General features: G+C 40.5%; 1 protein-coding gene across 2 annotated transcripts in view; it reads right to left on the reverse strand.

The window, feature by feature from the left end:
- Nucleotides 1-1,057: 1,057 nt before the first annotated feature.
- Nucleotides 1,058-25,959, reverse strand: part of LOC144955885 (methionine--tRNA ligase, mitochondrial-like) — an 84,606-nt gene continuing 59,704 nt past the window's right edge. The window contains exons 12-15 of one of the 2 annotated variants that reach the window (XR_013641839.1): nucleotides 21,234-21,345; nucleotides 16,350-16,541; nucleotides 1,221-1,758; nucleotides 1,058-1,103 (exon numbers count right to left, since the gene is read on the reverse strand). Coding sequence is in view for 1 of the 2 variants with exons in the window: in XM_078886141.1 (XP_078742267.1) it covers nucleotides 1,406-1,758; nucleotides 16,350-16,541; nucleotides 21,234-21,345 (657 nt within the window). In the remaining variant the exon portion in view is untranslated. Of the gene's footprint in view, nucleotides 1,759-16,349; nucleotides 16,542-21,233; nucleotides 21,346-25,959 lie in introns of both variants that reach the window. The other variant, XM_078886141.1, reaches the window with a different exon arrangement.

A 25,959-nucleotide genomic window follows, 5' to 3' on the forward strand; every position in this document is an offset into this window, starting at 1 on the left:
TAGCTTCTCAAAAACCCCAAAAAGGGGGACAATTTGACATCATTGGAATACCCAGAATAGCTTCTCAAAAATCCAAAAAAGGGGGACAATTTGACATCATTGGAATACCCAGAATAGCTTCTCAAAGACAGCATGGCTCAGTGGTACAGTCTGTGCCCTGTACCTGAAAGGTACTGAGTTTGATCAGCTGCCGCTGCGCTGTGTGGCTTTACGTAAGTCACCTCGCCCAAGCTCAATTTACTGCGGCTGAGGCCTGGGTTATTCCAGTCTTCCCTTGAATAAAGGGAATTTTATTTATTTTATTTACAGGTTTGGTAAGAGAGAACTTCTAGTTGAGGCCTGGGTAAAACCGAGAACCAAACCATTCACATTCACTCAAATGTCGTGTTTGCCTCAAGACTGAAGCTATGAACCTTAATGGATGGAATTGTTTTGTTTGTTTTTAAGGTTTGCAAAATTTTGGTTATATCACGCCAGTAAAGGAGAAATTGATTGTAAAAGTTCTAGAATTACATTAAGATCCAAGAAAAAGTAAACTAGGAACTGAACCAATGGGTCTGATGTAGATCCAAGAGCAAACCACCAAGCACTATTGAATCACCTTTAATCTCATCCAGACACAAGCACAAAATCCAACAAAGAAGAATACACTCAAATGCTTGCATTATACATTAAAAATAACAAATATAATAATACATAACAGAGAGATGATTTACAAGGAAAAAAATATCATCTCCCAAAACAATAACTATGCATTTGACTGTTTCCCTCCCAGCTAGGACTCCGGCCAAGGCCAGGACAAAAACCAAGTAATCTCATGCCAAGACAAAGACAGAAGCATGTTGGAAACAGTATAAGAGAAAAAGACACAGTAAGTACCCCCTGCCAATATGGGAGGTCAGACCCACCATGGATGGAATTGGAACTCTCCACACAACAAGACAATGATAGAAAGATGCAGGCTGAGACCCTACCAGCAGCCCCCAACCCACACCCACAGCACGATGATAAATCTCATGGTCAAACTATTTGCTCAATAACAATTAATTTAAAATAATAATAATAAAAAAAGAAATTTTAATTAACTTATTGTTAGCCATAACCTATACAAAAGGGTTATCAAATTTATTGTTAGACATAACCTATACAAAAGGGTTATCAAATTTATTGTTAGCCATAACCTATACAAAAGGGTTATCAAATTTATTGTTAGCCATAACCTATACAAAAGGTTTATCAAATTTATTGTTAGACAATAAGATACAACAAAATTATTGTAAGGCATAGACTACCAAACTCTTCCTAAAAGAACCCTTGCAGTCTTAGGCTTGAAATTTTGATCTCGTATCCAATGCAGTCCACAAAAGTCAAGAGGCTGCCGGGAATTCCTCAAAGTAAATCCATTTTATTTCACTCTTGGATACAACACAATCTTGCCAGCCTGTAGCAGTCTCTTTTTGGTGGAGGCCATTTTGCTATCCCTGACAGTTCTTTCCCCTTCACCCACCCCCAATTTCTCCAAGATTTTCCCAGAAACTTCTGGTATCACAGGTTGAAATAGAATTCCACAGACCCGTAACGTCTCCATAGCAACATGTAACACTGTCTGGAGATGTGATTGGTCGGTGGAGTCACATGACTTTGCAAGAAGCCACGGTGAATGGGACTGGAGGAAGGAATTTGCCCAACGGCATCGTGACATGATTAAATCCAAGCCTTTGGAAAAGTGGAAATCTTCGTACAGGCTGTCGACTTCATCTGAAATTTAAAACAGAAAACGCTTAAAACTGGAGCGATTGACGCTGTTATGAATTTTATCTCCTCCCCCATAAAAAAGTTAATAAGTTGCCCTGATTCCCCCCCCCCCCCCCCCCATCCCAAACAGAATATTCAACAACGTCATAAATAACAACTAGGGGTGCCTAAATGAGCCAGTAAAATCGAGAGAGTAAATGTGACACCACAACACAAAACAAGCAACGTTTCGGCCCTTGGCCTTCGCAGGAGACAAACAACAAAACACAAATATGTAAGGTTACAAAAGATCACGTGTATGGAGAGGGTGTTGGATGTGGATGGGGGGGGTGTTGGATGTGGAGGGGGGGGGGGGGGTGTTGATGTGGATGGGGGGGGGGGGTGTTGGATGTGGATGGGGGGGGGGGGTAATATGTATGTGATTGGGAAATGTATGGAATGATGGTTGGGTGGGGGGGGGGGGGAGGATATTATGTATGTGATTGGGAAATGTATGGAATGATGGTTGGGTGAGGGGGGGGGGGGGGGGGAGGATATTATGTATGTGATTGGGAAATGTATGGAATGATGGTTGGGGTGAGGGGGGGGGGGGGGGAAAGAATGGACTGGAAATGAGTGATATATAATATACAGTACAACCTCTGGATAGCGACAGTGACCTCTGACCTCAGGTCCCGAATTTTTTGCTATATGTTATTAGTAATAAAATTTCCAAAATAACGACAGGCATTTTAGTAAAAGCCCTGTTTAGCGACATCTATATAACAATAACTGGCAGTTTATGCCGATGTTTAATACCCAAACATCGTCATCTCGTACTCTAAACGCCTTTTTTCCCCCTCCCAATGAGATTGCTTTGTACCGACCAATCAGAACACATGTTCACGACACAGCGTGGAATCAGCGCTTGCTCACAGCAAAAGAAGTTTATCAGTGGATGGAACTCTCAAGGGTCCATTAACTGTCCATGTTAACGTTAGCTACCTGTCTGAGGTCAGTTGAAGTTAACTGATATCAGGCTATGTGGTCTTGTGGTATGACACTCGCTGTTGGATTGGAAGGTCCCAGGTTCGAGCGTAGCCATCGTTAACTTATAGCCTGACACTAGCGCCCTCTAGGACTGGCAGTTTGACGTCATTTTTTAGGTTTGTGTAGCGTCTAGTGAGTTGTTGAATACAACTCACCATTTGTTTTCTTTTGTGGCAAAAGACTGGCATTTTGACATCATTTTTTGGTCAGTATTAGGCCATAACTTTACGAAGATTACGGTTTGAGTCTCGCTTGGCGCATAGTTGAGTCCTTGGAAAAAGCTCTTTACTCACATTTTCTCACCATACTCAGGTGTAAAATGAGTACCTGACCGTTAATAGCGTTGTCTCTGTCCAAAAAAATTATAATATTGCCGTATAGGCGTCATGTCTTGTCCTAAATGTTAAATGTTGCTGTTGGCCAGGGACCCCTTGTAAATCGCTTTGAGCACATTTAGTGGATATTGTGCTATATAAAAGCTCAATTTAGCCGTATACGCAATATGTTGGAATAGCTGGAAAGAAATTATGCTGCCCAAAGAAAAAAGAAAAAACATTCCAAAATTTGCAAGCAACAAGAACAATTCCTTAAGTTAAAACTTGGCAAGTTTGATCAACAAAATCTACCGTTGGTTGAGAAACTATGCCAGTTATACCAAAGTTGTATAAAAATGACAATATTGAAAAGGTCCAAACTGGCGTCTTGTTTTTTTTTTTATTAGTGTAAAAAAATTACCCCGTGTTATGAAAACCAAATGGCCTATCGGGAAAGATTCTTGATTAAGTTTTTCTTCTAACAATGTTAGAACTTGCAATAGGACACAGAATTATTCATTTATTTCTCAAGATTAAATGGTCTCCAATGATTCTTGGCTCGACTCCAATGGATGGAATCATTTCCATTTTCACTCTTCCTTCTTGGCTCGACTCCAATGGATGGAATCATTTCCATTTTCACTCTTCCTTCTTGGCTCGACTCCAATGGGTGGAATCATTTCCATTTTCACTCTTCCTTCTTGGCTCGACTCCAATGGATGGAATCATTTCCATTTTCACTTTCCTTTTTGGCTCGACTCCAATGGGTGGAATCATTTCCATTTTCACTCTTCCTTTTTGGCTCGACTCCAATGGATGGAATCATTTCCATTTTCACTCTTCCTTCTTGGCTCGACTCCAATGGATGGAATCATTTCCATTTTTCACTCTTCCTTCTTGGCTCGACTCCAATGGATGGAATCATTTCCATGTTCACTCTTCCTTTTTGGCTCGACTCCAATGGATGGAATCATTTCCATTTTCACTCTTCCTTCTTGGCTCGACTCCAATGGATGGAATCATTTCCATTTTCACTCTTCCTTCCTGGCTCGACTCCAATGGATGGAATCATTTCCATTTTCACTCTTCCTTTTTGGCTCGACTCCAATGGATGGAATCATTTCCATTTCCTTTTTGGCTCGACTCCAATGGATGGAATCATTTCCATTTTCACTCTTCCTTCTTGGCTCGACTCCAATGGGTGGAATCATTTCCATTTTCACTCTTCCTTCTTGGCTCGACTCCAATGGATGGAATCATTTCCATTTTCACACTTCATTTTTGGCTCGACTCCAATGGATGGAATCATTTCCATTTTCACTCTTCCTTCTTGGCTCGACTCCAATGGATGGAATCATTTCCATTTTCACTCTTCCTTTTTGGCTCGACTCCAATGGGTGGAATCATTTCCATTTTCACTCTTCCTTTTTGGCTCGACTCCAATGGGTGGAATCATTTCCATTTTCACTCTTCCTTCTTGGCTCGACTCCAATGGATGGAATCATTTCCATTTTCACTCTTCCTTCTTGGCTCGACTCCAATGGGTGGAATCATTTCCATTTTCACTCTTCCTTTTTGGCTCGACTCCAATGGATGGAATCATTTCCATTTTCACTCTTCCTTCTTGGCTCGACTCCAATGGATGGAATCATTTCCATTTTCACTCTTCCTTCTTGGCTCGACTCCAATGGATGGAATCATTTCCATTTTCACTCTTCCTTCTTGGCTCGACTCTAATGGATGGAATCATTTCCATTTTCACTCTTCCTTTTTGGCTCGACTCCAATGGATGGAATCATTTCCATTTTCACTCTTCCTTTTTGGCTCGACTCCAATGGATGGAATCATTTCCATTTTCACTCTTCCTTCTTGGCTCGACTCCAATGGATGGAATCATTTCCATTTTCACTCTTCCTTTTTGGCTCGACTCCAATGGATGGAATCATTTCCATTTTAACTCTTCCTTTTTGGCTCGACTCCAATGGATGGAATCATTTCCATTTTCACTCTTCCTTTTTGGCTCGACTCCAATGGATGGAATCATTTCCATTTTCACTCTTCCTTTTTGGCTCGACTCCAATGGATGGAATCATTTCCATTTTCACTCTTCCTTTTTGGCTCGACTCCAATGGGTGGAATCATTTCCATTTTCACTCTTCCTTTTTGGCTCGACTCCAAAGGATGGAATCATTTCCATTTTCACTCTTCCTTCTTGGCTCGACTCCAATGGATGGAATCATTTCCATTTTCACTCTTCCTTTTTGGCTCGACTCCAATGGATGGAATCATTTCCATTTTCACTCTTCCTTTTTGGCTCGACTCCAATGGATGGAATCATTTCCATTTTCACTCTTCCTTTTTGGCTTGACTCCAATGGGTGGAATCATTTCCATTTTCACTCTTCCTTTTTGGCTCGACTCCAATGGGTGGAATCATTTCCATTTTCACTCTTCCTTCTTGGCTCGACTCCAATGGATGGAATCATTTCCATTTTCACTCTTCCTTCTTGGCTCGACTCCAATGGATGGAATCATTTCCATTTTCACTCTTCCTTTTTGGCTCGACTCCAATGGATGGAATCATTTCCATTTTCACTCTTCCTTTTTGGCTCGACTCCAATGGGTGGAATCATTTCCATTTTCACTCTTCCTTCTTGGCTCGACTCCAATGGATGGAATCATTTCCATTTTCACTCTTCCTTTTTGGCTCGATTCCAATGGATGGAATCATTTCCATTTTCACTCTTCCTTTTTGGCTCGACTCCAATGGGTGGAATCATTTCCATTTTCACTCTTCCTTCTTGGCTCGACTCCAATGGATGGAATCATTTCCATTTTCACTCTTCCTTCTTGGCTCGACTCCAATGGATGGAATCATTTCCATTTTCACTCTTCCTTTTTGGCTCGACTCCAATGGATGGAATCATTTCCATTTTCACTCTTCCTTTTTGGCTTGACTCCAATGGGTGGAATCATTTCCATTTTCACTCTTCCTTTTTGGCTCGACTCCAATGGGTGGAATCATTTCCATTTTCACTCTTCCTTCTTGGCTCGACTCCAATGGATGGAATCATTTCCATTTTCACTCTTCCTTCTTGGCTCGACTCCAATGGATGGAATCATTTCCATTTTCACTCTTCCTTTTTGGCTCGACTCCAATGGATGGAATCATTTCCATTTTCACTCTTCCTTTTTGGCTCGACTCCAATGGGTGGAATCATTTCCATTTTCACTCTTCCTTCTTGGCTCGACTCCAATGGATGGAATCATTTCCATTTTCACTCTTCCTTTTTGGCTCGATTCCAATGGATGGAATCATTTCCATTTTCACTCTTCCTTTTTGGCTCGACTCCAATGGGTGGAATCATTTCCATTTTCACTCTTCCTTCTTGGCTCGACTCCAATGGATGGAATCATTTCCATTTCACTCTTCCTTCTTGGCTCGACTCCAATGGATGGAATCATTTCCATTTTCACTCTTCCTTTTTGGCTCGACTCCAATGGATGGAATCATTTCCATTTTCACTCTTCCTTTTTGGCTCGACTCCAATGGATGGAATCATTTCCATTTTCACTCTTCCTTTTTGGCTCGACTCCAATGGATGGAATCATTTCCATTTTCACTCTTCCTTTTTGGCTCGACTCCAATGGATGGAATCATTTCCATTTTCACTCTTCCTTCTTGGCTCGACTCCAATGGATGGAATCATTTCCATTTTCACTCTTCCTTTTTGGCTCGACTCCAATGGATGGAATCATTTCCATTTTCACTCTTCCTTCTTGGCTCGACTCCAATGGGTGGAATCATTTCCATTTTCACTCTTCCTTCTTGGCTCGACTCCAATGGATGGAATCATTTCCATTTTCACTCTTCCTTCTTGGCTCGACTCCAATGGGTGGAATCATTTCCATTTTCACTCTTCCTTCTTGGCTCGACTCCAATGGGTGGAATCATTTCCATTTTCACTCTTCCTTTTTGGCTCGACTCCAATGGGTGGAATCATTTCCATTTTCACTCTTCCTTTTTGGCTCGACTCCAATGGATGGAATCATTTCCATTTTCACTCTTCCTTTTTGGCTCGACTCCAATGGATGGAATAATTTCCATTTTCACTCTTCCTTCTTGGCTCGACTCCAATGGGTGGAATCATTTCCATTTTCACTCTTCCTTTTTGGCTCGACTCCAATGGGTGGAATCATTTCCATTTTCACTCTTCCTTTTTGGCTCGACTCCAATGGATGGAATCATTTCCATTTTCACTCTTCCTTCTTGGCTCGACTCCAATGGATGGAATCATTTCCATTTTCACTCTTCCTTTTTGGCTCGACTCCAATGGATGGAATCATTTCCATTTTCACTCTTCCTTTTTGGCTCGACTCCAATGGATGGAATCATTTCCATTTTCACTCTTCCTTTTTGGCTTGACTCCAATGGGTGGAATCATTTCCATTTTCACTCTTCCTTTTTGGCTCGACTCCAATGGATGGAATCATTTCCATTTTCACTCTCCTTCTTGGCTCGACTCCAATGGGTGGAATCATTTCCATTTTCACTCTTCCTTCTTGGCTCGACTCCAATGGATGGAATCATTTCCATTTTCACTCTTCCTTCTTGGCTCGACTCCAATGGGTGGAATCATTTCCATTTTCACTCTTCCTTCTTGGCTCGACTCCAATGGGTGGAATCATTTCCATTTTCACTCTTCCTTTTTGGCTCGACTCCAATGGGTGGAATCATTTCCATTTTCACTCTTCCTTTTTGGCTCGACTCCAATGGATGGAATCATTTCCATTTTCACTCTTCCTCTTTGGCTCGACTCCAATGGATGGAATCATTTCCATTTTCACTCTTCCTTCTTGGCTCGACTCCAATGGGTGGAATCATTTCCATTTTCACTCTTCCTTTTTGGCTCGACTCCAATGGGTGGAATCATTTCCATTTTCACTCTTCCTTTTTGGCTCGACTCCAATGGGTGGAATCATTTCCATTTTCACTCTTCCTTCTTGGCTCGACTCCAATGGGTGGAATCATTTCCATTTTCACTCTTCCTTCTTGGCTCGACTCCAATGGATGGAATCATTTCCATTTTCACTCTTCCTTTTTGGCTCGACTCCAATGGGTGGAATCATTTCCATTTTCACTCTTCCTTTTTGGCTCGACTCCAATGGGTGGAATCATTTCCATTTTCACTCTTCCTTCTTGGCTCGACTCCAATGGGTGGAATCATTTCCATTTTCACTCTTCCTTTTTGGCTCGACTCCAATGGGTGGAATCATTTCCATTTTCACTCTTCCTTCTTGGCTCGACTCCAATGGGTGGAATCATTTCCATTTTCACTCTTCCTTCTTGGCTCGACTCCAATGGATGGAATCATTTCCATTTTCACTCTTCCTTTTTGGCTCGACTCCAATGGGTGGAATCATTTCCATTTTCCCTCTTCCTTTTTGGCTCGACTCCAATGGGTGGAATCATTTCCATTTTCACTCTTCCTTCTTGGCTCGACTCCAATGGATGGAATCATTTCCATTTTCACTCTTCCTTTTTGGCTCGACTCCAATGGGTGGAATCATTTCCATTTTCACTCTTCCTTTTTGGCTCGACTCCAATGGATGGAATCATTTCCATTTTCACTCTTCCTTTTTGGCTCGACTCCAATGGATGGAATCATTTCCATTTTCACTCTTCCTTCTTGGCTCGACTCCAATGGATGGAATCATTTCCATTTTCACTCTTCCTTTTTGGCTCGACTCCAATGGATGGAATCATTTCCATTTTCACTCTTCCTTCTTGGCTCGACTCCAATGGATGGAATCATTTCCATTTTCACTCTTCCTTCTTGGCTCGACTCCAATGGATGGAATCATTTCCATTTTCACTCTTCCTTCTTGGCTCGACTCCAATGGATGGAATCATTTCCATTTTCACTCTTCCTTTTTGGCTCGACTCCAATGGATGGAATCATTTCCATTTTCACTCTTCCTTCTTGGCTCGACTCCAATGGATGGAATCATTTCCATTTTCACTCTTCCTTTTTGGCTCGACTCCAATGGATGGAATCATTTCCATTTTCACTCTTCCTTTTTGGCTCGACTCCAATGGATGGAATCATTTCCATTTTCACTCTTCCTTCTTGGCTCGACTCCAATGGATGGAATCATTTCCATTTTCACTCTTCCTTTTTGGCTCGACTCCAATGGATGGAATCATTTCCATTTTCACTCTTCCTTCTTGGCTCGACTCCAATGGGTGGAATCATTTCCATTTTCACTCTTCCTTTTTGGCTCGACTCCAATGGATGGAATCATTTCCATTTTCACTCTTCCTTCTTGGCTCGACTCCAATGGATGGAATCATTTCCATTTTCACTCTTCCTTTTTGGCTCGACTTCAATGGATGGAATCATTTCCATTTTCACTCGCAAAAATAGAGAAAGCATACCAATTAATAAATGAGCATGTATCGTCATTACTACTACGTCACCCGGACAGTCCACTTATTATTGTTGGTGATTTTAATCATTGTCAGCTGCCCATAGCTGGACTAGAACAGTTCGTCACCTGCAAAACACGAGGAAACAACACGCTTGATCTGTGCTATAGCAATATAAAGAACGCCTACAAAGCGCTACAAAAACAACCGATAGCCACATCTGATCATAATACCATTCACCTAGTACCGACGTACATCTCTAAATTAAAGAGTGAGAAACCAACTGTAGTATATCGCCATATCTGGACTCAAGAGGCAATCCAACGACTGAACGGCTGTTTTGACTGTACTCAGTGGGAGACATTAATGGTAGAAGGTGACAGTATTGATGAATGGACCGAAACTTTGACATGTTATATTACATTTTGTGTGGATTTATGCGTGGAAAAAAAAGAAATTAAGATATTTCCTAACAATAAGCCATGGGTTACAAAGCGACTTAAATATTTACTCAATGAAAAGAAAATTGCCTATATGAGTGGTGACATTAAACTAGAATTTGAAAAGGGAAAGGAGATCAGAAATACAATAAAAGAAGAGAAGGTTGAATACAAAAATAAAATGGAGCGACAACTGAGATCGGGCTGCGCAAGGAAAGCATGGGAGATGATAAAACAAATGGGAGGAGTAGACCAAAAGAAACGAACATTCCCACAAGGAAAAACGAAAACTGATGTCAACAAATTAAATGATTTTTACTGTCGTTTTGACAGGCTCCCACCTGTTCACAACGGTTTGTCAAATGACAATGAGCCACCTCCAGATATTGAAGAAGAAACCGTAAGCTCCCTCTTCCGGAGATGTAAAGAACATAAAGCACCAGGACCAGACAACATTACCGGAACTATTTTGAAAAACTGTCACCAACAACTGGCTATACCTTATACAAAACTTTTTCAAAGGTCAATCGATGAACAATCAGTGCCAGTACTTTGGAAAACATCGATTGTCGTTCCAGTTCCAAAAAAGCGTTGTCCGACCGTATTGAATGACTTCCGTCCAGTGGCGCTTACATCGCTTGTAATGAAATGTTTAGAAAAAATTTTAAAATCTGAGCTCCTACAAAAATGTTATGACCTGAAATTGCTAGATCCGTACCAATTTGCATACCAGCAACATCTCAGTGTTGAAGACGCACTATTAACCGCCACAAATTTGATCTCGAAACACCTTGACCAAACGCCCTCGAATTACGCCAGAATCCTGTTTGTCGACTTTTCGTCAGCTTTTAATGCCATGAACACAGATATTTTGCTTCAAAAGTTGTGCAGCATGGATATTCCAAACTACCTTATTAAATGGTATAAAGAGTTTCTGACCCATAGACCGCAATGTGTAAAATTGGGTGAACATATCTCCAACAAAAGAACGTTGTCGAACGGATGTCCCCAAGGCTGTGTGAGTTCCCCAATCCTGTACATCTTATACACCAACGACTGCAGACCATCCTTTGAAAATTGTTTTATAGTGAAATATGCAGATGATACTGCTATTCTTGGCTTATTAAAAGATAAAGTTACCGAAAAGAATTATTTCAAACAAATAAATATATTCACCGATTGGTGTAAACAAAATCAGCTTGAATTAAATGTTGAAAAAACGAAAGAACAGGTGTTTGGTGTAAAAAATAAAAACGACTTAAAGTGTGTGGCGATCGGTAAAGATGATGTTGAGATAGTTGACTATTTTAAATATTTAGGAATAACCATTGATAGTTCCCTCAATTTCTCTCAACATATTAATATAATTTCTAAGAAAGTTGCCCAAAGATTATACATCCTAAGGAAATTGAGAACATTTCAAGTAAGGAAGAAAACTATGTTAAGAGTTTATGACTCATTGATTAAAAGTGTAATTGCGTTTGGCTGCACCATATGGTTTGGAGGATGCCGACTTAAAGATAAATCAAAAATTTCAAAATCTATCAAAGAGGCATCAAAAATAATAAACCATCCTCTTGATGGAGTAGAAAGAATTCATGGAAAAGCAATAGAAAGGAAAGCATTCTCAATTACCAACAATAAAAAACATATTTTATACCATGAATTTAGTCTTTTACCATCTGGGAGAAGGTTTTGTCAGATTAAATGTAGAACTAACAAGTATAAATCAACGTTCGTTCCATCAGCAATAAAAATTTTGAATATTTCATATGGTACAGAAAAACCAAGGATTGATTCGTTGACTGATTAACTGATTAATTTATTTAATGTAAGATTAACTGACCAATTGATAATGATGATAATTTTTGGTGTTGAATTGCCACAATCGTAACAAATTGAAAACGAAATGAATATGTTTATGTTGTGTATATCGCACGTGTGAAAGAAAGAAAGAGAGAGAGAGAGAGAGAGAGAGAGAGAGAGAGAAGAGAGAGAGAGAGAGAGAGAGAGAGAGAGAGAAAATAAGTAGGAGTGAAATATCTGTTCAATCTTAGTTATCGTTTAACATTATAACAAGTGTAACTAAATGACAAATTGCCATATTTATGGACAATAAAGATCTATTATTATTACTCTTCCTTCTTGGCTCGACTCCAATGGGTGGAATCATTTCCATTTTCACTCTTCCTTCTTGGCTCGACTCCAATGGATGGAATCATTTCCATTTTCACTCTTCCTTCTTGGCTCGACTCCAATGGGTGGAATCATTTCCATTTTCACTCTTCCTTCTTGGCTCGACTCCAATGGATGGAATCATTTCCATTTTCACTCTTCCTTCTTGGCTCGACTCCAATGGATGGAATCATTTCCATTTTCACTCTTCCTTCTTGGCTCGACTCCAATGGATGGAATCATTTCCATTTTCACACTTCCTTTTTGGCTCGACTCCAATGGGTGGAATCATTTCCATTTTCACTCTTCCTTTTTGGCTCGACTCCAATGGATGGAATCATTTCCATTTTCACTCTTCCTTTTTGGCTCGACTCCAATGGGTGGAATCATTTCCATTTTCACTCTTCCTTCTTGCCTCGACTCCAATGGGTGGAATCATTTCCATTTTCACTCTTCCTTTTCCACTCATATGCCATTGTCTCTAAAATTCACATTTCCAATGATGGTGATGAAGGGAAGAAGAAAAAATGGGGGATCGAAAGGGTGGATTTTTAAAAATGATTGCCAAAAGGGAGATAAGTAGGAAAATTAATTGCACTCCCTTCCCCATTCCATTACCTAATACATGTGATATGTCGTTGTGCCCGAATGCCGTCTTTATGTGTTTGGTGGTAATTCTGATACAAAATTATCCATTGTTAAAAGATTCCTATTGTTTGTCTCAAATTCTTATTTTCTGAAGTTCTGATTCCACTTTTGGAATGTGAAGGGTTGGCAGGTCTGCATACTATAGACTATGACATCAAACAGTGGAAAATAGTTGTAAAACGTTTTACACAGAAGAAGAGATAAAAGAGGAAACAGAAGTAAATAGGGAAGAGTCCATTGAAATTGCATGGAATCCATTCAGGATCTAAGACAAGAAAATCAATTGGATCTTGGAAAAAAAGGCTATCAAGTAAAAAGGGGGATCGACGGATCACGTCCAAATTTGAGAATTATCTACAGTGGAAATGGAAACCATTTATAACAGGGATCGGCTATAACAGGACTTTTGCTCTGGTCCCACCATGGTTTCCACTCTACGTCAAAATCTTCCATATGGCCAATTTGAGGTGTACCTATTAAAACAATCGTTTAATTTTCATCTTTCTCTAAATATTTACCTCAAAATTTGTGTACACCAAATTCAATCATTTTTATTTTGACTGGTGAAATTTCAGACTTGTACAAGTTATGGCCTGGAAATTGTAAACTTTGCCGGGGTTTTTTTCTCGCACCCAATATATAGGCTATTCGATCGTCTCCCTCCCAGTTATGTACTCCAGCTAGGACCTTGACAAAACCAAGAAATCTCAAACCAAGTCAAAGACAGAAAGCAGATACAAGGGTATAGAGGACAGCAAGAGTGACCTCTCAACTCGCCAAGGGAGGTCAAAAGACACCAGCCCATTAAGTATCCCTCTGATACATTTTTAAAACAACGTAAAATCTCATTCATCAAGAATTCCTCTCACCCTGTCATGTTTCATACGGACAAGAACGTTATTTTCTTATTGATGAGTAAATATACGTTTTATTTTTTTGATTACATTTTGTTGAATGTCAATTTCATTTAGAAAAACTTGCATAGTTAGTGTGTGCGACTGTTGTGTGTGTCTGGTTGGCTTGGTACGAGTGTGTTTATGGTTTGACAAGTATATTGTAAAGCGGTTTGAGGCTTCGGCGTTTAGCGCTATATAAGAACACTTTATTATTATTATTATTATTATTATTATTATTATTATTATTATTATTATTATTATTATTATTATTATTATTATTATTACATCAAAGCTTAATTGAAACGTTCGGTGGGTTTGTTAGCCAGCATCGTTGTGATCCCCTAAGGAGTTGAGAGTTGAGAGTCTGCACAATACAGGATTTCCTCTCACCAGGAATACAACATAAAATCTCATTCATCAGGATTTCCTCTCACCAGGAATACACTATAAAATCTCATTCATCAAGATTTCCTCTCACCGGGAATGGAATACAACATAAAATCTCATTCATCAAGATTTCCTCTCATCAGGAATACAACATAAAATCTCATTCATCAGGATTTCCTCTCACCAGGAATACAACATAAAATCTCATTCATCAAGATTTCCTCTCACCAGGAATGGAATACAACATAAAATCTCATTCATCAAGATTTCCTCTCACCAGGAATGGAATACAACATAAAATCTCATTCATCAAGATTTCCTCTCACCAGGAATACAACATAAAATCTCATTCATCAAGATTTCCTCTCACAGGAATACAACATAAAATCTCATTCATCAAGATTTCCTCTCACCAGGAATACAACATAAAATCTCATTCATCAAGATTTCCTCTCACCAGGAATGGAATACAACATAAAATCTCATTCATCAAGATTTCCTGTCACCAGGAATACAACATAAAATCTCATTCATCAAGATTTCCTCTCACCAGGAATACAACATAAAATCTCATTCATCAGGATTTCCTCTCACCAGGAATACAACATAAAATCTCATTCATCAAGATTTCCTCTCACCAGGAATACAACATAAATCTCATTCATCAGGATTTCCTCTCACAGGAATACAACATAAAATCTCATTCATCAAGATTTCCTCTCACCAGGAATACAACATAAAATCTCATTCATCAAGATTTCCTCTCACCAGGAATGGAATACAACATAAAATCTCATTCATCAAGATTTCCTCTCACCAGGAATGGAATACAACATAAAATCTCATTCATCAAGATTTCCTCTCATCAGGAATACAACATAAAATCTCATTCATCAAGATTTCCTCTCATCAGGAATACTTCATAAAATCTCATTCATCAAGATTTCCTCTCATCAGGAATACAACATAAAATCTCATTCATCAAGATTTCCTCTCACCAGGAATACAACATAAAATCTCATTCATCAGGATTTCCTCTCACCAGGAATACAACATAAAATCTCATTCATCAAGATTTCCTCTCACCAGGAATACAACATAAAATCTCATTCATCAGGATTTCCTCTCATCAGGAATACAACATAAAATCTCATTCATCAAGATTTCCTCTCATCAGGAATACAACATAAAATCTCATTCATCAAGATTTCCTCTCATCAGGAATACAACATAAAATCTCATTCATCAAGATTTCCTCTCATCAGGAATACAACATAAAATCTCATTCATCAGGATTTCCTCTCACCAGGAATACAACATAAAATCTCATTCATCAAGATTTCCTCTCACCAGAGGAATACAACATAAAATCTCATTCATCAGGATTTCTCTCATCAGGAATGGAATACAACATAAAATCTCATTCATCAGATTTCCTGTCATCAGGAATACAACATAAAATCTCATTCATCAAGATTTCCTCTCACAGGAATACAACATAAAATCTCATTCATCAAGATTTCCTCTCACCAGGAATATACAACATAAAATCTCATTCATCAAGATTTCCTCTCACCAGGAATGGAATACAACATAAAATCTCATTCATCAGATTTCCTCTCACAGGTGGAATACAACATAAAATCTCATTCATCAAGATTTCCTTCACGGGAATACAACATAAAATCTCATTCATCAAGATTTCCTCTCACCGGATGGAATACAACATAAAATCTCATTCATCAGGATTTCCTCTCATCAGGAATACAACATAAAATCTCATTCATCAAGATTTCCTGTCACCGGGAATACAACATAAAATCTCATTCATCAAGATTTCCTCTCACCGGGAATGGAATACAACATAAAATCTCATTCATCAGGATTTCCTCTCATCAGGAATACAACATAAAATCTCATTCATCAAGATTTCCTCTCACCGGAATACAACATAAAATCTCATTCATCAAGATTTCCTCTCACCAGGAATACACATAAATCTCATTCATAAATTTCTCCACCAGAATACATCAAATATCTCATTCACAGATTCTTCACAGGAAACAACATAAAATCTCATTCATCAAGATTTCCTCTCACCACGAATACAACATAAAATCTCATTCATCAAGATTTCCTCTCACCAGGAATACAACATAAAATCTCATTCATCAAGATTTCCTCTCACCAGGAATACAACATAAAATCTCATTCATCAAGATTTCCTCTCACCAGGAATACAACATAAAATCTCATTCATCAGGATTTCCTCTCACCAGGAATGGAATACAATCTGTGATGAGTCTCACACTCCTCCTGATTCAAAAATTTTTCTAGAAGCTCAACGTTCAAGGCCGGAAAGATCTGGGTTTTGTTGACTGATGAAGCTGTGCATCTCCCAAGCAGGTTGCCCACTGTGTTGGCGAGGTCAGAGTTCACCCTCTCCACAAGTCTTTTATCGCTGTATGCTGGAAAAAAAAAGAGGGGGGGAAAGGGGGGGGGGGGGTCATTAGCAGGTTTAATGTTCAATAATAAATTACAATAATAATCATCATCATCATCATCATCATCATCATCATCATCATCATCATCATCATCATCATCATCATCATCATCACCATCTTCATCCTATCCACTATCCTCATAAATTGTAAAAGTGATTGCCATCGTCGTGCTCATCATTTCATTGTGCAAAATAATAACAGAGCTATCAACCCCTACAAACAAGGTGTGTAAAATAATAACAGCTACCAACCCCTACAAACAATATGTGTAAAATAATAACAGCTACCAACCCCTACAAACAAGGTGTGTAAAATAATAACAGCTACCAACCCCTACAAACAATATGTGTAAAATAATAACAGCTACCAACCCCTACAAACAAGATGTGTAAAATAATAACAGCTACCAACCCCTACAAACAAGATGTGTAAAATAATAACAGCTATCAACCCCTACAAACAAGGTGTGTAAAATAATAACAGCTACCAACCCCTACAAACAATATGTGTAAAATAATAACAGCTACCAACCCCTACAAACAAGATGTGTAAAATAATAACAGCTACCAACCCTACAAACAAGGTGTGTAAAATAATAACAGCTACCAACCCCTACAAACAATATGTGTAAAATAATAACAGCTACCAACCCTACAAACAAGATGTGTAAAATAATAACAGCTACCAACCCCTACAAACAAGATGTGTAAAATAATAACAGCTATCAACCCCTACAAACAAGGTGTGTAAAATAATAACAGCTACCAACCCCTACAAACAAGATGTGTAAAATAATAACAGTTACCAACCCCTACAAACAAGGTGTGTAAATAATAACAGCTACCAACCCCTACAAACAATATGTGTAAAATAATAACAGCTACCAACCCCTACAAACAAGATGTGTAAAATAATAACAGCTACCAACCCCTACAAACAAGATGTGTACCAACCCCTACAAACAAGATGTGTAAAATAATAACAGCTACCAACCCCTACAAACAATGTGTGTAAAATAATAACAGCTACCAACCCCTACAAACAAGGTGTGTAAAATAATAACAGCTACCAACCCCTACAAACAAGGTGTGTAAAATAATAACAGCTACCAACCCCTACAAACAAGGTGTGTAAAATAATAACAGCTATCAACCCCTACAAACAAGGTGTGTAAAATAATAACAGCTACCAACCCCTACAAACAAGGTGTGTAAAATAATAACAGCCACCAACCCCTACAAACAAGGTGTGTAAAATAATAACAGCTACCCACCCCTCCTCTAATTGTAAAACCCAGCACCATCTCATACTCAAACCCACCAGTTTTTAAAAGGAAAGTTGTCAAAACAAAAACAATTCTAAACTACAAAAGAAACATTTCTAAATCAAATACTGTACAAAGTGAGCACTACGGTTTGATTCTTGTATCATGAAGACTATGATAGCAATTTTTACAAAGGTCATTGATGAGGAGAACCAAAAATTGATGGCGGCGCTAGAATTTTTTGAGTCCACCTTGTGAATCCTGTTGATCAGAATACGGAAAGCCAGAATACTGAAAGCCAGAATACTTGATGTTGGAATACTGAAAGCCAGAATACTTGATGTTGGAATACTGAAAGCCAGAATACTTGATGTCAGAATACTGAAAGCCAGAATACTTGATGTCAGAATACTGAAAGCCAGAATACTTGATGTCGGAATACTGAAAGCCAGAATACTTGATGTTGGAATACTGAAAGCCAGAATACTTGATGTCAAAATACTGAATACCAGAATACTTGATGTCAGAATACTGAAAGCCAGAATACTTGATGTTGGAATACTGAAAGCCAGAATACTTGATGTCAGAATACTGAAAGCCAGAATACTTGATGTCGGAATACTGAAAGCCAGAATACTTGATGTCGAAATACTGAAAGCCAGAATACTTGATGTCGGAATGCTGAAAGCCAGAATACTTGATGTTGGAATACTGAAAGCCAGAATACTTGATGTCAGAATACTGAAAGCCAGAATACTTGGGTGTCTTTTTATTTTTTTAATTTAAGGGTTTTATGGCGCTTGCAACACATATAGATTATATCAGTGCCAGTAAATGGGAAGAAAATGGGATAGTAAAAAGTTCTAGAATTACAATTAAACCATCCAAGAATATGCAAGACAAAGGGGAATTAGGGAACGGATGTAGATTCCAAGAGCACACTTTCAATGTACTTAGTTTGAGATCACTAAATGTCTCATCCAGACACAATCACGGGTCCCCGCCAAATGTGTACAAATCATATATATGTGAAACATACAATAATACAGTGCATAATAGAGAAATGATTTACAAGACAAAAAAAAATAATCTCCCAAAACTATACATTTTACTGTTTCCTCCCAGCCAGAGCCGGGACAAAACCAAGTCATGTCATTCCAAGACAAAGACAGAAAGCAAGTTGGAAAACAGATATATAGGAAGATGAAAGGCACAGTAAGTGCCTCCCTGCACACTATGGGAGGTCAGGAATCCGAGCTTGCCCATTATGGGAGGTCAGGAACCCCACCCTTCCCACTATGGGAGGTCAACAACCCCACCCTGCCCACTATGGGAGGTCAAGAACCACACCCTGCCCACTATGGGAGGTCAGGAACCCCACCCTGCCCACTATGGGAGGTCAGGAACCCCACCCTGCCCACTATGGGAGGTCAAGAACCCCACCCTGCCCACTATGGGAGGTCAAGAACCCCACCCTGCCCACTATGGGAGGTCAGGAACCCCACCCTGCCCACTATGGGAGGTCAAGAACCCCACCCTGCCCACTATGGGAGGTCAAGAACCCCACCCTGCCCACTATGGGAGGTCAAGAACCCCACCCTGCCCACTATGGGAGGTCAGGAAGACCACCCACGTGGTGCCATTAAGATTTGATGTCCAATTGTTTGTTTTTACTGTTTTTGTTGTTGGCTGAGGCTGGAAAGTTGGGGTTTCTTTCTCCCAAACCGTTACTGTGTCAAACCGTTAGTGTGTTTGGTATTTTGTTCTTTTTCAAAAGCTGTTCTATTCAAAATTCTTCATTCCTACCTATAGGTGCACATCTGAACTAAACTGCTATATTCTTCATTCCTATCTATAGGTGCACATATGCACTAAACTGCTATATTCTTCATTCCCATCTATTATCTGTATTAAACCTATATTCTTCATTCCTATCTATAGGTGCACATATGCACTAAACTGCTATATTCTTCATTCCTATTATAGGTGCACTATATTCTTATTTATCTATAGGTGCACATTCTGACTAATTCTTATTATGTGCCATCTGATTTAAACTGCTATATTCTTCATTCCTATCTATAGGTGCACATTGGCACTAAACTGCTATATTCTTCATTCCTATCTATAGGTGTACACATCATTGTGCAATCTGATAAACTGCTATATTCTTATTCCTATCTATAGGTGCACATCTGAACTAAACTGCTATATTCTTCATTCCTATCTATAGGTGCACATATGCACTAAACTGCTGATATTCTTCATTCCTATCTATAGGTGCACATCTGTATTAAACTGCTGATATTCTTCATTCCTATCTATAGGTGCACATCTGTATTAAACTGCTGATATTCTTCATTCCTACTAACTATATGAGTGCACATAGGCATCTATAAACTGCTGATATTCTTCATTCCTATCTATAGATGCACATCTGAACTAAACTGCTATATTCTTCATTCCTATCTATAGATGCACATCTGAACTAAACTGCTGATATTCTTCATTCTATCTATAGGTGCACATCTGTATTAAACTGCTATATTCTTCATTCCTATCTATAGGTGCACATATGCACTAAACTGCTGATATTCTTCATTCCTATCTATAGGTGCACATTGAACTAAACTGCTATATTCTTCATTCCTACCTATAGGTGCACATCTGAACTAAACTGCTATATTCTTCATTCCTATCTATAGGTGCACATATGCACTAAACTGCTATATTCTTCATTCCTATCTATAGGTGCACATAGGCACTAAACTGCTATATTCTTCATTCCTATCTATAGGTGCACATCTGTATTAAACTGCTATATTCTTCATTCCTATCTATAGGTGCACATCTGAACTAAACTGCTATATTCTTCATTCCTATCTATAGGTGCACATCTGAACTAAACTGCTATATTCTTCATTCCTATCTATAGATGCACATCTGAACTAAACTGCTATATTCTTCATTCCTATCTATAGGTGCACATCTGTATTAAACTGCTATATTCTTCATTCCTATCTATAGGTGCACATCTGTATTAAACTGCTGATATTCTTCATTCCTATCTATAGGTGCACATCTGAACTAAACTGCTATATTCTTCATTCCTATCTATAGATGCACATCTGAACTAAACTGCTGATATTCTTCATTCTTATATATAGATGCACATCTGTATTAAACTGCTATATTCTTCATTCCTATCTATAGGTGCACATATGCACTAAACTGCTGATATTCTTCATTCCTATCTATAGGTGCACATATGTATTAAACTGCTATATTCTTCATTCCTATCTATAGATGCACAACTGAACTAAACTGCTGATATTCTTCATTCCTATCTATAGATGCACATCTGTATTAAACTGCAATAAACAAACTCGTACTTCCATCAGACCCAAGATTTCCTTCCTTCAATAAAAAGTAGCGAACTCCTTCACGTCCGTAGAGGTGGATCTTGGTGCCAGGGTCGACCACATTCCCCAGACTCTTAGACATCTGAAATTGACACAAACGTAGATGGCTCAGTGGATAAGTCACTCGACTGTAGAGTGAGAGGTCTGGATTTGTGGTTTAATGGCATTCTAGTTGTGAGCTGTACCTAAAATGCAATGAAGTGAGTGGAGAAGGGCCGGATGGCGATTGAGAATCAAAAAGTTTGCGCTGATGTTATAGTTGAACCCTGGACCCAACTGTTCCTGTTACTGCACTCTCCGCCTAGCCACAAGAGTGACACTCTACAATCGACACTCTCCACGTGAATGTGGATTGTGTACATGTGGGGTGTGTATGTGAGTATGGGGTGTGTATGTGAGTGTGGGGTGTGTATGTGAGTGTGGGGTGTGTATATGAGTGTGGGGTGTGTATGTGAGTGTGGGGTGTGTATGTGAGTGTGGGGTGTGTATATGAGTGTGGGGTGTGTATGTGAGTGTGGGGTGTGTATATGAGTATGGGGTGTGTATGTGAGTGTGGGGTGTGTATGTGAGTGTGGGGTGTGTATATGAGTATGGGGTGTGTATGTGAGTGTGGGGTGTGTATGTGAGTGTGGGGTGTGTATGTGAGTGTGGGGTGTGTATATGAGTGTGGGGTGTGTATGTGAGTGTGAGTGTGTATGTGAGTGTGGGGTGTGTATGTGAGTGTGGGGTGTGGATGTGAGTGTGGGGTGTGTATATGAGTATGGGGTGTGTATGTGAGTGCGGGGTGTGTATGTGAGTGCGGGGTGTGTATGTGAGTATGGGGTGTGTATGTGAGTGTGGGGTGTGTATATGAGTGTGGGGTGTGTATATGAGTGTGGGGTGTGTATGTGAGTGTGGGGTGTGTATGTGAGTGTGGGGTGTGTATTGAGTTGGGGTGTGTATATGAGTTGGGGTGTGTATGGTGAGTGTGGGGTGTGTATTGAGTGTGGGGTGTGTATATGAGTGTGGGGTGTATGTGATGTGTGAGTGTGGGTGTGTATATGAGTGTGGGGTGTGTATGTGAGTGTGGGGTGTGTATATGAGTGTGGGGTGTGTATGTGAGTGTGGGGTGTGTATTGAGTGTGGGTGTGTTGGTGTGGAGTGATGGGGGTGTGTATGTGAGTGTGGGGTGTGTATGATGGGTGGGGTTGTGTATGTGAGTGTGGGGTGTGTATATGAGTGTGGGGTGTGTATTGAGTGTGGGGTGTGTATGTGAGTGTGGGGTGTGTATATGAGTGGGGTGTGTATTGAGTGTGGGGTGTGTATGAGTGTGGGGTGTGTATATGAGTTGGGTGTGTATGTGAGTGTGGGGGTGTTGTGATGTGTGGGGTGTGTATATGAGTGGGGTGTGTATGTGAGTGTGGGGTGTGTATGTGAGTGTGGGGTGGTGTATGTGAGTGTGGGTGTGTATGTGAGTTGGGGTGTGTATGTGAGTGTGGGGTGTGTATGTGAGTGTGGGGTGTGTATGTGAGTTGGGGTGTGTATGTGAGTGTGGGGTGTGATGTTTATGTGGGGTGTGTATGTGAGTATGGGGTGTGTATGTGAGTGTGGGGTGTGTATGTGAGTGTGGGGTGTGTATGTGAGTGTGGGGTGTTGTATGTGGTGTGGGGGTGTGTATGTGAGTTGGGGTTGTGTATGTGAGTGGGGTGTGTTGTGAGTGTGGGGTGTGTATGTGAGTGTGGGTGTGTATTGAGTATGGGTGTGTATGTGATGGGGGTGTGTATGGAGTGTGGGTGTGTATGTGAGTGTGGGGTGTGTATGTGAGTGTGGGGTGTGTATGTGAGTGTGGGGTGTGTATTGATGTGTGGGGTGTGTATTGGTGTGGGTGTGTTGTGAGTTGGTGTGTATGTGAGTTGGGGTGTGTATGTGAAGTGGTGGGGTGTGTTTGTGAGTGTGGGTGTGTTGTTGTGAGTGTGGGGTGTGTATGTGAGTGTGGGGTGTGTATGTGAGTGTGGGGTGTGTATGTGAGTGTGGGGTGTGTATAGTGGGTGGTATGTGAGTGTGTGTTAGGTGGTGTGATTGGTGTGTGTGTAGTGTGTGGGTGTGTATGTGAGTGTGGGGTGTGTATGTGAGTTGGGGTGTGTATGTGTAGGTGTGGGTGTGTATGTGAGTGTGGGGTGTGTAGTGAGTGTGGGTGTGTATTAGTGTGGGTGTGTTATGAGTGTGGGTGTGTATTGATGTGGGGTGTGTATGTGAGTGTGGTGTTATGTGTTGGGTTAGATGTGGGTGTGATCTGGTGGGTGTGTACGAGTATATGTCCACTATACTATCATTGTGTTTTATTGTGGCATCGATGTGAACCCAAAATGAATTTCTATAATTTATTTGGATAATAAAGTTCTATTACTATTCACCATCAGTAAGTACTGAATATCATTTGGTACTAAGTACTGATTATCATTTGGTACTAAGTACTGATTATTATTTGGTACTAAGTACTGATTATCATTTGGTACTAAGTACTGAATATCATTTGGTACTAAGTACTAAATATCATTTGGTACCGGTGTGTCTTTTTTACGAAACCCACCGAAACCCGCCGAAACCCTGCGAAACCCGCCGAAACCCGACGAAACCCGACGAATCCCGACAAAGTTATGGGAAGTAGGTGGCAGTGGGGAGTGAACCTAGAACTCAGGGAAGTGTACACCATTGGGGAGTGAACCTGGGACTGGGTTTCGGCGGGTTTCGTAAAAAGGAACCAGTGCTTTTTTACGAAACCCGCCGAAACCCGCCGAAACCTGGCAAAACCCGACAATATCCAGCAAAGTTATGGGAAGTAGACAACTGTGGGGAGTGAACCCGAGACTCAGGGAAGTGTACACCAGTCGGGAGTGAACCTGAGACTAAGTTTATCGGCCGGTTTCGGCGGATTTCGTAAAAAAAGAATTAGTGCTTTATTACGAAACCCGCCGAAACCCGCCGAAACCCGACAATATCCGGCAAAGTTATGAGAGTTTAGCAACAGTGGGGGTTGATCCTGGGAATCAGGGCGGTGTACACCAGTGGGGAGTGAACCTGGGACTGTGTAAAAAGGATATCAGTGGGAAATAAACCTGGGACTAAAGGGAGATGGATACCATTGAAAGTTGAAGCCGGATATGGGAGTTGAGTACCTGAGGAGAATGAACCTGACACTATAGGAGATGGGCGCCAGTGTGGAGTGAACCTGAGACTCAGGGAAGTGCACACCAATTTGGAGTTAACCTGGGACTGTGGGAGATGGATAACTGTGGGTATCCGAGCAGAACTATAGGAGTTGGGTACCAGAGGAGAATGAACCTGACACTATAGAAGGTGGGCGCCAGTGGGGAGTGAACCTGGGACTTTGTAAACAGGATATCAGTGGGAAAGAAACCTGGGACTAAAGGGAGATGGATACCATTGAAAGTTGAAGCTGGATATGAAAGTTTGGTACCAGAGGAGAATGAACCTGACACTTTAGAAGGTGGGCGCCAGTGGGGAGTGAACCTGGGACTATGTAAACAGGATATCAGTGGGAAATAAACCTGGGACTAAAGGGAGATGGATACCATTGAAAGTTGAAGCCGGATATGGGAGTTGAGTACCAGAGGGGAATGAACCTGACACTATAGGAGATGGGCGCCAGTGTGGTGTGAACCTGGGACTCAGGGAAGTGCACACCAATTTGGAGTTAACCTGGGACTGTGGGAGATGGATAACTGTGGGTATCTGAGCCGAACTTTAGGAGTTGGGTACCAGAGGAGAATGAACCTGACACTATAGAAGGTGGGCGCAAGTGGGGAGTGAACATGGGACTCAGGGAATTGCACACCAGTGGGGAGTTAACCTGGGAATATGTAAAAAGGATATCAGTGGGAAATAAACCTGAGACTAAAGGGAGATGGATACCATTGAAAGTTGAAGCCGGATATGAGTGTTTGGTACCAGAAGAAAATGAACCTTACACTATAGGGGGTGGGCGCCAGTGGGGAGTGAACCTGGGACTATGTAAAAAGGATATCAGTAGGAAATAAATCTGGAATAAAAATGAGATGGATACCATTGGGAGTTGAAGCCGGATTTTTTTCCCACTGATATCCTTTTTTAGATATTCACAGGTTAACTCCCCACTGGTGTGCAATTCCCTGATTCCCAGGTTCACTACCGACTGGCACCCACCTACTATAGTGTCAGGTTCATTCTTCTCTGGTACCAACCTCTCATATTTGGCTTCAACTTTCAATGGTATCCATCTGCATTTAGTCCCAGGTTTATTTCCCACTGATATCCTTTTTACACAGTCCCAGGTTAACTCCCCACTGGTGTGCAATTCCCTGAGTCCCAGGTTCACTCCCCACTGGCGCCCACCTTCTATAGTGTCAGGTTCATTCTCCTCTGGTACCCAACTTCTATAGTTCGGCTCGGATACCCACAGTTATCCATCTCCCACAGTCCCAGGCTAACTCCTAATTGGTGTGCACTTCCCTGAGTCCCAGGTTCACTCCCCACTGGCGGCCATCTCCTATAGTGTCAGGTTCATTCTTCTCTGGTACCAAACTCCCATATACGGCTTCAACTCCCAATGGTATCCATCTCCCTTTAGTCCCAGGTTTATTTCCCACTAATATCCTGTTTACAAAGTCCCAGGTTCACTCCCCACTGGCGCCCACCTTCTATAGTGTCAGGTTCATTC

The sequence above is a fragment of the Berghia stephanieae genome, chromosome 10 (genome assembly GCF_034508935.2).
Source record: "Berghia stephanieae isolate SIO BIC M18660-M18661 chromosome 10, UCSD_Bste_1.3, whole genome shotgun sequence".
In the NCBI taxonomy this organism is placed as follows: domain Eukaryota; kingdom Metazoa; phylum Mollusca; class Gastropoda; order Nudibranchia; family Aeolidiidae; genus Berghia; species Berghia stephanieae.